The 12,179-nt window shown below is 34.6% G+C and overlaps 1 protein-coding gene across 1 annotated transcript in view; it reads left to right on the top strand.

Annotated features, from left to right (window-relative positions):
- LOC107639048 (acetate/butyrate--CoA ligase AAE7, peroxisomal) overlaps positions 1–638 on the top strand; it is a gene marked incomplete in the record, with an annotated part of 3,432 nt that extends 2,794 nt beyond the window's left edge. Inside the window, 1 exon segment of the mRNA XM_016342465.2 lies at positions 1–638. Within this exon segment, the coding sequence (XP_016197951.1) occupies positions 1–463 (463 nt within the window).

Genomic DNA, 12,179 nt, shown 5'->3' with positions numbered 1-12,179 from the left:
AGGATACTTAAAGAATCCCAAAGCCAATGAAGAGACCTTTGCAAATGGATGGTTTCACTCGGGTGATCTCGCCGTAAAGCACCCAGATGGATACATAGAAATCAAGGACAGATCAAAGGACATAATCATCTCGGGTGCTGAGAATATCAGCAGTGTGGAGATTGAGAATGTTATGTATACACACCCTGCAATTCTTGAGGCATCAGTGGTTGCAAGACCAGATGAGAAATGGGGTGAGTCTCCTTGTGCTTTTGTGACATTGAAGCCAGGAGTGGATGCTAGTAATGAGCAGCGTCTTGTTGAGGATATAATAAAGTTCTGTAGGGCCAAGATGCCTGCTTATTGGGTCCCAAAATCAGTGGTTTTTGGACCCTTACCTAAGACAGCTACTGGGAAGATTCAGAAGCATTTGCTGAGGGCCAAGGCTAAAGAGATGGGACCTGTTAAGATCAGCAAGTTGTAAGTCACATTATAACAGAGATCATGACGAAATAAACGTTCCTATTAGTCCTTGCTTTGTGTTTTCAAGAATGTACTAATTAGTTAAGGTTTCTTTCTCATAATAATTAGTGTACACCTTTTATAAATTAAACTCGTGTAATAATAATAATAATAACAATAATAAATGTAAGTTTATTCAAAATGATAAGTTTAAATTAAGAAGTTATATGTTTAAGTATTGAAAACAATAATTTTTTTATGAACTATATATAATAATGGTTTAGTAATGATCGAGAGTTTTAATTTAATTAACACTCTTGTCCCTACCCCACAGTTGCTTGACTTCTTCAACGATAAATTCCATAATATTTCACGAGGAGAAGAATCAAGAACAAATAAATTGTTTTTCAATAAACGTTGAAGGCATTTCGGCAATGTCGTGTAACAATTAACATCTCGATTCTCGAAGTTCCGGTGTACTGGGGAAATTTTAAAAAATGGAATGACAATTGCGTATTAGATAATCAATCTAGCAAGCTGGCCAAATTACATGGGAGGTACAGGGCACTAGTTTATTGATTAAAAGTTATCCTCTCTGCATACTAGAATTTGCTTGACCATGACCTAGGTATATGCATGGGAAGGGGGCGCCTGGCTGGTGATAACTTAAACAAAAGAAAAAAGAGTTTAAAACTAACTTTTATTGATTAATATTTTTACCAATTTTATTTTAATTATCTCCTAGTCTCATTCTCTTCTCTATTTCTGTTTTCTTAAAAAACAAAATATGGTTAAAAAATATCTTTTTTACATATTAAATATATTAAACAGTTCAAGATTTTTAAAAAATTTACACCATTAAAATATGTCCTTAAGATTTAAAATAACTAAATCCTTACAAAAATAAACAAAAAATGTGGTAGAATTCTTTAAATAAAATTTTACAATCAAACAAAATATTTAATTAAATTTAACAAAGGTGTTATAAATATTTTTTGTTGAGTTAAGTATATAACTAATTTTAAATTGATGATGATAAATATTAATTTATTGGGTTAAATATCCAATTAGTTTTGATCATTTTTTATTAAGTGTTGCAAGCCAAAATTAGAGAAGCAGCAGCCCAAATGGAACGAAACAAAAACAAGATTGTTGATCGGTTCTCTAATTCTAAAAGCCCGAAGAAATAAAACAAAGAAAACAGCTGAGCTGAATGAAAAATATCCAACCCAAGTCTAAGAAGATTCCAGCAAGATGAAGACTTCCAAAGCCAATACTCACATGTTTGTTTCGGTCAGAATCAGAAAGAAAGAGAGAGAGAGCTTCGTTCATCTTGCTCATTCTACCAGAGAAGAAAGAAAGAGAAAGGTAAAATTCAAAAGCAAATGTCTAATCACCCTAATCAAAGCAAGCTAAGCTAAGTCAGAGAATAAATGAGATTTATTTCTATTTGCATGCAATTAAGTTTCTTTACTCCTTCTCCAATTTTTTGCAACTCCAATTTGGGATAGATGGAGAAAGTGTTTTTTGAGAATCACTGCTGTGAATCAAAGGCTAAAATTATTTTTTGGAGACAAAGCACTATCTCAAGGGTTTGGATTTGGTTTACCACTGAACAACTTTTTCTTGTTGATCTGAGGTCTTCGGTCAAGCAAAAGAACATGTTTTGAAATCCCTAATTTGGGGGTTAATTGAAGAAAGTGAGATGTCAAGCATCAGAGGCTCAAGGATCAACGAGTTGACTAAGAAGAAATCCAATCAGCAACTTGGCAAGAGGTACAAAAAGAAAAGGTTTCTCATTTTTGAAAGGAAGGAAAGAGAACCAGAACTTGAGTTTGTTTTGAAGAGCTTCTCTGTGAAGAGTTCATCAACTTTGGACAGTGTTTTCTAAGTTAAAGAAGCATTCCGCCAAGATGAAGAACTTAATCAGAGTCAGTTGAATCCGGTTCAACTTATAGTAATAAAGGCTGTTAATGCATCAATCTCCTTCATGTTTACAATTTGTATTTCATTTTCAATGTATATCTTTCTGTAATTTCTTAGAGAGGTAAAAGGTTGAAAAAGAGAATTCAAGAAAAAGCCTATGAGTGACAAAAGACTGAGTGAAATACTTGAGAGAAAAGCTTAGAGTGATTTCAAATTTTTTTAGGTTGTTTCATTTGTCTTGTATCTTGTACCTATGAAGTGCCCCTTTCTAATTTGGGTTAGCACTTTGAGTGAAGAGTTAGGTATTAGCATAACCAAGTCAAGTTAGATAAGAACTTGAGAAAGAAAGGATTGAGTGAATCCTAAGAAATTGGTGTATGTAATACTTTAACTATAGTGAAAATTCCACCACTGTTGTAGTGGAGACTGGATGTAGGTTGCATTGCACAAGACAACTGAACCAGGATACATGCCTGTATCATCTTTCTTCTCTTTCTCTAAGTTCTATTTTCTGATATTTGTGAGGCAAAATAGAATTGTCTCATAAAATTTTTGCTGCACAGTTCAAACAGATTTTATTCGAAAGTTTGATATTAAAGGCTTAATCCATTAAAACAAAAGAAGGTCATAGATTCAACCCCCTTCTCTAAGCCTTCTGTAACTTTCAATTGGTATCAGAACCAAGGTCTCAATAATCAAGATTCACCGCTTGGAGCAAAGGTCCAATAGCGAACAACTTGGGCACAACCACAGTTGCTTACACTTTAACAGAAGGTCAGTCAAACAATAGGCCTCCCTTCTTCAATGGGAAGAACTATGCCTACTGGAAAGAAAGGATGCAAATCTTCATCCAATCTATTGACAACAATATATGGAAGATTGTTGTAAGCGGCCCCAAGATTCCAACAAAGACAAGTGCTGATGGAGTGGTGACTCCAAAAGAGGAAACTAAATGGAATGATGATGACAAAAAGAAAGTGGAGCTGAACCCTAAACCCATTAACCTTCTACACTGCACTATCAGCTTTGAGGAGTATTGAAAGGTATTAAGACGCAAGACGGCCAAAGAAATTTGGGAGAAACTCCAAGTTATACTCGAAGGCACCAAACAAGTTAAAGAAACAAGGATTGATATGCTGCGAAAATAGTATGAGATGTTCAACATGAAGGATGGAGAAAGTATTGATGAAATGTTTGAGAGATTCTCAATCATAATAAACAGCCTTGACGCTATGGATTTAACACACACAGAACAAACACTAGTGAGAAAAGTCCTTAGAAGCCTCACAAAAGAATGGGAAACAAAGGCCACTGTCCTAACTAAGAGTAACAACCTAAGTCCTATAACATATGATGAGCTGAGAGAAAAACTTCTTACCTGTGAAACCACATACACAAACTAAGACTAAAAAAAAGGGAATAGCCCTTAAGTCAAAAGTCGAATAAAAAGAGAGTGAGTCTAGTGACAGTTTTTCAGATGATGAACTTGTATTTTTTGCTAGGAGACTTAGAAGGTTAATGAGGAATAAAGGCAAGTACAAGGGCTCAAGCTCGAAAGAGTACAAGAAGGACATGAGCAAAGTAATTTGCCACATTGCAAGGAGGCTGGACATCTCAAATACAACTGTCCGAAAATCAAGAAGGAAGAAAAAGGAAAGAAAGAAAAGAAAATAGTGCTCATGGCATCTTGGGAGGATCTTGAAAACGATTCAGATGAGGAAGAAGACTCCGAATGCGAAGCTCAAATATGCTTTATGGCTGGTGAAGATCAACTTGATGAGGTAAATTACTAAGACCTATCCATAGATGATTTACATGTTATCATAGATGATCTCACCCTAAACTCTGAAAAATTACTGAACAAATACAATAAATACAAATCTGAAAAAGAAATGTTGAAAGTTGAAAATAATTTTTTGAAAGAAAAGGTGAAGGAAACCGAATGTCCTTTGGATATCATTGAAGAAAATAGATTTCTGAAATCTGAACTTGAAAAACTAAAAGGAAAGCACATTATGGATCCTTCTCAAGAGGTTATTGTTGAAAATAAAAGATTAAATGAAATAATTAAAAGATTAAATAGTGATTTAGCAACATTTGCTCACAGTTCTAGCAACTTGAACAAATTACTTGTAAATTAAATGTCATTATTTGAAAAATCTGATTTAGGATATGTGACAAAAGATGATGCAATTTTTGATAATTCTTCGACAAAATTCATGGCCTCTTCTTCAAAAACAAAATCTATCATAAACAAATCTGGTCTGGAACTTGTTCCCACCAGGAATTTGAAAAATCTTGTTTTGAGAAAACTGCATCATCCTCAAGAACCGAACCTATATCAAACAAGTAAGGTCTGGGCTACATTTTAAACAATGAGGTTGCTTTCAAAAGCTCATAGTTTCGCAAAAGAACCTCTTATTCAAGAAGCCCATATGGTTTAAAAAAATCTAGTTTGAATGTTCTTGCAAAAAGAAATAATAATAACAAAAATAAGTTTGTCAAGAGAAATGTCTAGTTTTCAAAAATGATAAAACCTCACTCTACTAATCATTTCTAGCATCAAAACGTAAATCAATTTCAGCAACATGCATAAAAAACCATTGCCTAAATTGTAAGAAAATTGGTCATTCTTACGTGCATTGCTTCATTGAAAAAAGAAAAGTAGGAAACCAAACTTACAATGTTGTTTGTGATTTTAATGCACTTGGGCAATTAAGGTGGATTAACTTCAAATGATCCAAATTAATTGGATACCTAAGGTTACTTGAGATTATATGCAGATTTGCCTAGCATCCAAGAAGAAGAAAGATATGAGGTACTTTGATAGTGGATGCTCTAGGCACATAACTGGAATGTCAACTTTCTTCATCAAACTCAACAAGTATGATGGAGGTTTTGTGACTTTTGGAGATGATGAAAAAGGTAAAATCGTTGCTATTAGAAAAGTAGGTAACAATCATTCTGCTTTAATTGATGATGCCTTTTTAGTTAATGGTTTGAAGCATAATCTTTTGAGCATAAGTCAATTGTGTGATTTGGTGATATTCAAAAGATTGGAATTCTATGTTGTGAGTGAAAAGACCAATGATGTATTGTTTATTGCTAAGCGTTGTGATAATGTATATGGATTCACTCTTGATGAACTAAAGGATCAAAATGTAGTTTGTTTTCATTCTAAAGAATCTGAAAAGTGGCTATGGCACAAGAGATTGGGCCATGCTATCATGTTTCAAATAAATAAGCTTGTTAAGAAAGGACTAGTAAGAGGTCTTTCTTTGATAAAATTTGACAAAGACATCAAGTGCGATGCTTGTCAAATAGAAAAACAAACAAAGAACTCATTTAAAATCAAAGGAAGACATCTCTACTAAAAGACCACTTGAAAATTACTACATATTTATTTATTTGGTCCAACAAAAATTCAAAGCTTAGGTGGTAAATATTATGGTTTGGTAATTGTGGATGACTACACAAGGTTTGGCTGGGTTTTATTTCTTGCACACAAAAATGAAGTCTTTTCGGCTTTTGAGATTTTTAGCAAGAAAATTCAAAATAAAAATGATTTAAAGATTGCTTCAATAAGAAGTGATCATGGAACAAAATTTAAAAACCAATTATTTGAATCTTTTTGTGAAAAAATTGGACTATCACACAACTTCTCTTGTCCAAGAACACTACAACAAAATGGTGTTGTTGAAAGAAGAAACAGAAGTATTCAAGAAATGACAAGAGCTATGCTTTGTGAAAACAATGTTCCAAAATTTCTTTGGGCTGAAGTTGTCAACACGACTTACCACATTTTGAATAGAACAATCATAAGAAAATTCTTGAAAAAAACTCCTTATGAACTCTGGAAGAGTCACCCACCAAACTTAAATTACTTACATATTTTTTGATGCAAATGTTTTGTCCGAAATAACAAGGAAAATCTAGAAAAAATTGATCCAAAGGTATATGAGTATTTATTTGTAGGATATTCCACAATTAGTAAAGCCTATAGAGTTTATCATCAAGATGCTAGAATTATAGAGGAGTCCATACATGTTACCTTTTGTGACACTAACTTAGTTCAAAATATCTTGGAAGATTGTGATGCAGAAAATCAAGTTCAGGGCAAAGAAGGAGAATTCTAAAATCAAGAGAAAGAAATTTCTGAGCCATCTAAATCTGATAAAGCGGCTGCAGGAGACAATTATGTTTTGTCTTATGAATCTAGAGAAACCTCCGACACTACAACTTCTTTGAACCCTACAATGACCAAAACTGCTCCTAAGTCTACAAGATCCCGTGAGTAGAGATTTTTAAAGAATTATCCACAGAAATTTGTCGTTGAGGATGTTTCTCACGGTGTCAAGACATATTCCTCCACGAGAAAAGCAAATGAAGAAACAAATTTGGTTTTTCTCTCCCAAATTGAGCCTCAAAACATACATGAAGCTCTCAATGTCCCTTCGTGGGTAAAAACTATGGAGGAAGAGCTTGGTGAATTTGAAAAAAAATCAAGTTTGGACACTTGTTCTAAAGCCAATTAGAAAGAAAGTGACTGGAACCAATTGGATATTTAGGAACAAATTAGGAGAAGATGGTAGCATTACTAGAAACAAAGCAAGACTAGTGGCACAAGGTTATGATCAAGAGGAAGGGATAGACTTTGATGAATCCTTTGCCTCTGTTGCGCAAATGGAAGCCATAAGACTACTTCTAGCCTATGCTGCTCATTGTGGTTTTAAATTATATCAAATGTATGTGAAATGTACATTTCTAAATGGTGTAATAGATAGAGAAGTGTATGTGGCACAACCACCTAATTTTGAAAATAAGAAATTTTTTAATCATGTTTTCAAACTTTAAAAAGCCCTTTGTGGGTTGAGACAGGCTCCCAAGGTTTGGTATGAAAGACTTAGCTCTAAAGGTCATAAGTTCATTTTGGTTGGTGTTGATTATTTTTCTAAATGGGTAGAGTCTATCCCTTTAAGGGAGGTGACTCAATGAAATAATTGATTTTATTGAGGAGCATATTGTGCATAGGTTTGGAATTTCTCAGTCTATTACCACTGATCAAGGAACTATGTTTATTGGGAAAAAAGGTTATGGAATATGCCAAGTCTAGGGATATAAAAATGCTTTCTTCTACACCATATTATGCCCAAGCCAATAGACAAGTAGAAGTAGCGAATAAAATTTTGATTGCATTAATTAAAAAACACATTTGAAGGCAGCCAAGAAATTGGCACCAAACTCTCAGTCAAGTTTTTTGGGCTTATCGAAATTCTCCAAGAGGTTCTACTGAAACTACCCCGTATAAGTTAGTTTACGGTCATGATGCGGTGTTGCCAATTGATATTAATCTGCAAAGTATAAGGGTGGCTAGACAAGATGTGATACCAGTAGTAGATTATTGGAATTCTTTGCATGATGAGCTCAATGAACTAGATGACGAAAGGTTGAGAGCTTTAGAGCGGGTGATTCGACAAAAAGAGATTATTTCAAAATCATACAACCGCCGTGTTAAAGCAAAGACATTTGCAGTTGGAGATTTAGTCTGGAAAACAATTTTGCCTATAGAAAAAAGTCAAAAACTTATGGTAAGTGGTCTCCAACTTGGGAAGGACCTTATGTAGTTGACAAGATTTATTCTGGAAATGCCTATAAGATTATTGAAGTTGGATCAGGAAGAAGAATTCCTTCAATAAATGGCAAATATTTAAAAGTATATAGGCCAGGCATACATGAGATAAACATTCCACATGTTTAACGACACGAAAATATCCAGTTGAAGTGTCAAAGGAAAAAATAAAGAGCTAACTAATATTTATAATTTAGTTTGTAAAAGCTAACATGTCCTTGTGATTTCTTTGAATTGCAAGTTCCATTGACAGTGTAAAGCATTAAGATTATGAGACAAATATGTGTCCAAAGCATCAATTTAAAATAAGAGTCAATAATTTATCATTTTGTGAGTGCAGTATAGTACATGCCAACATATAGAACTAAAAGTTTAGTGAATAAACCTATATGAAGCTAGAGGCATGTCAATAAATGCACATTTGATTTAATTTGACAGTACTTGAAGCGAATGCACACAAGATGGCATGCACCAATGCAACCTGACATGGACAAATATGGAGGTCATCCCAAATGAAATACAAAAGAGGTCACTATGATATTAATAATTGGTTTAGTGTGAAGTAATGTAATAACTTCCCAAAAAATAGCAAGTGTCCAGTCTCCAAAATAAGGATAGAGTGCATACAAAAGCAAGTAATAAACAAAACTCTAAAAGTTCAAAAAAGTGAATATTGCAGGGACATATTAAAATCACAAAGGATCACATAAGAAATGCAAGACTAAGTTTTAAAGATCTCCTTCAAGCGAGTAACTTCAGTTTGGAGAGCAGTTTGGAAGTTCCTAGCTTCTTTGGCAGCTTCCTGTGAGGAGAGCATCTTCTCTTCAAGTGACTGTAAGACTGCATTGCTACTGTCAAGCATGCTACTTGCTTTGGCAAATTGACCTTCATTCTTTATCAAAGCAGCATCCAGCCTATTTTTTACTTCTCTCTTGACAGTCAGTTGTTGTTCTAAGTCTCGAATCTCCTCAGATAACTCATGAGCCCGATCTTTAGCTTTTGCAATATGGGTAGCCATGGTAGTTTTGACAGTCTCAAAAGAGGAGGTGTCTTGTTTCAACTTAGAAAGAGCTTCAGTTGATTGTTGATATGATAAGATAGCTGCTTGAGAATCCAAAAATTTAACATAAAGGTCCTCATAAACCTTCTGCAAGTGAGCCAACAAAGGATCAATAGTCTCAGGATGTGGTGTAATTGAAAAATTTTGAAAAATATCTGAGCCTTAAAGTGCGGATTGATAGCAAGTGTCAAAACAGATTTGGATAGAATGACACTGAGTTGTTGGGCAAATAAAAGTAGGATGGAATTGTCGATAATTTTGGTTGTGAGAGGTGTAGTATGGAGCTGCTCTATTGGAAGGTGACTTTGAATGGTAGAGCAAGATTCAACTATGGCCTTCTATGTATCCATGCTATATTCATATGCTTCATTCAGACTTTCTAAATCAGCCAATAAATCATTCACCACATTAAGGGTTTGAGTGTGAATAGAAGTGATTGATATTTATTTTTCTGACCGCTCACTTGGGGATTTTAGAATTTTAAAGCTAAACAAAAATGCAAAAGAAAGTGTTAACATAAAAAAAAAAGGAGATACAAGGAAGAGATACTAATAATCAGGCTAAATGACATGTCATACCTTATTGGCATTGGCTTTAGGTGTAGGCTTGTTAGATATGGCAGCTATCAGATTTTCAGTCCTAGACACAATCAAAGAAATAGTAGGAGCCACAGTGACCTAAAGCAAGAAGTGAAATGAGGACAAAGGTAATTAATGAGTTTAAAAAAAAATCAGCATGAGAGATATTATCATCATGTAAGTTCTTCAAGATAATGCTATTTGAATATGGAGGATGTGAAAATATATAAAAATATCTGAGAAGCAAGTTGACCATTGGGGCTAAGAGCATCGACATCATCTTTCGAAGAGAACTTACTCACTGATTTATCACTAGATGAGGTGTTCTCGTTTTTCCCTTCATTGTGCTGAGAGATTACCAGTCCATCAAAATTGTCATTGGATGTATTTGATGTGTCATCCTTATCATCACTATTCGAAGATGTTGACACTTCAATTGGTCCAAGTCTTCTTTTTACCCGGCGGCTTGAATAATTAAAATTGAATTCCTTTTTTCCTACAAGCCTACCAGAAGACTTTCTCAAAGGAGAATTGGCAGCAAGTGAGGTAGTTTTTTTTTTTGTAACAAAAAATAATAATAATAATAATAATAAAATAATTAAAACAGGTGCCATTGTGATATTCTTAGAAGGCATTATGCATGAAGAAAATAACACATAGAGGACCATAATTTTTGAAATCATAATGAGCAAATGATTTAGTTGTAATTATCCTTTTTGATAATTGGTGCTCTTTTCACTTGTTGCATTACAAGAACAGTTTTACTGAAAGCAACTTTAATAGAAGAGTAATAGATTTTCCACCAAGAAAAGAATAAATATGTGGTCAACAGATAAGGTTTAAAAGGGAATAGGTGGAATTTATTTTTTCGCGAAGCATTATCTTTTTGAATGTGCAACAGATCTTCTAGTGAGGTAGCTTTGACATGCAAAGATTGTGGCTCTTGAAGATGGTAAGGAGATGGAATGGCCTGAGCTAACTCAAACTATCTAAAAACGGCATTTAACATATAGACCACTGTTCTTAGGTCATCTTCACCCGGGAATCCAGCAAAAAATAATTGGGAAGTCAAGAATTGTGACCAAATAGTGATGCTTTCCTTTTGTGTAACCCTAGTTGGGGTAAGAGATCGCGTCAACTATTCCGGACCAGTTTGACAATTAGCAAAGGGAGTCAGATTGATGTTGTGGTCTTTCTCTGGCAAGTGATAGAAAGCACGGAAGAAGTGTTTCATCTTATCATGTGAGGCCATTAACTTGTCAGAAAAGACTAAGCTGAGCAGATGGTGTCTGGCAATCACAGAATCTATAGGACCTTTTTGGGTCAAACGTGGTTGTAGCTCAGATTCAAAAATAGCGGACATCCACAATTGAAAAAACTAAACGGGACCGTCAACATTAGTGATTCTTTTTTTCTCTCTCATAAGGGCTGTGATCCAATCTAGAGTGAGATATAGTCGAGTCAGGAACAATTTGGCTAAACACAGCCTCTTACCTTCAGCTAACATAATGGCCAATAGGAGATAAGTGACTTCAACTTGAATACTCCGGGCACAGAATACAACGCCGCTCAACCAATAGAGAAGGAAGACTATGTACTCATTATCGGAAACAGGTTCTCCACCTTGACCTTTGTTATTAAGAATGAAGCTCTAGTAGGTGGTGGAAGAGATATCAATGGCATACTCAATTCTTGTGGTTGACCGGGTAGTAGTTAAAATTTTCTCTCCCAAGAGAGGTAGGCCAGTTATTGCAGCTACATCCAGAAGAGTAGGAGTAATCATACCGTATGGGGTGTGAAAAGTATGAGAAGTCTCATCCCAGAAATACAATGCACCTTCCATTAGTCCTGAATTAACAGTGTAAGAGTTTTTACTAAGTTGAATTAGGTCATATATCCCAATCTCTTTCCACAAGGTCATCTTCCCAGTTTCAACCCTACCTAACCAAGTATGGTAACCTTAAATGTTAGTTTTTGGGGGATTTCTAAATAGCCTGTTGTTGGAGTCAAAGTATCCAATAGGAATGGAGTCTTGAAAAGTAACAGGTTTTCTTTGAGGGTGATCAGGAAAAGCATTTTTTTATCTTGTTTGCTACTTTGAGAGAGACAATAGGGCCAACGAAAGCTGAATCTACACCGTCAATGGTTAGCACCTGAGATTCTCATATCTTTGATTTTGAGGCCTCTGGTTCAGGAGCAAAATCTTTGCCATTTTTGACAACAGACTTATCACAAATGGCCACTTTAAATGAAGAAGGAGGACTTGTTGACAGATGGTGGCTTGAGGTTGCCATAACAATGCAGATTGAAAAAAATTAAAGTATTGGGTGTTGAGGTTGTCAACGATCAACAAACAAGCTATGAAGGTAGAAAAAAAAATGAAATTAAACTTATATGTGTTTAATTTGGTTTAAGCAGTAAGCAAGGATTTAATATGAAACAAGACTTAATACTGCTTGCCAACATTCATGAATAAATAAAATAATAAAAAAGGGATAACATTTTGACATGTTTGTGCTAAGAAAATGAACTATTCCTTTTATCC

The sequence above is a fragment of the Arachis ipaensis genome, chromosome B01, assembly GCF_000816755.2.
Source record: "Arachis ipaensis cultivar K30076 chromosome B01, Araip1.1, whole genome shotgun sequence".
Lineage (NCBI taxonomy): Eukaryota > Viridiplantae > Streptophyta > Magnoliopsida > Fabales > Fabaceae > Arachis > Arachis ipaensis.
This window is presented reverse-complemented; position numbering and strand designations above follow the sequence as displayed.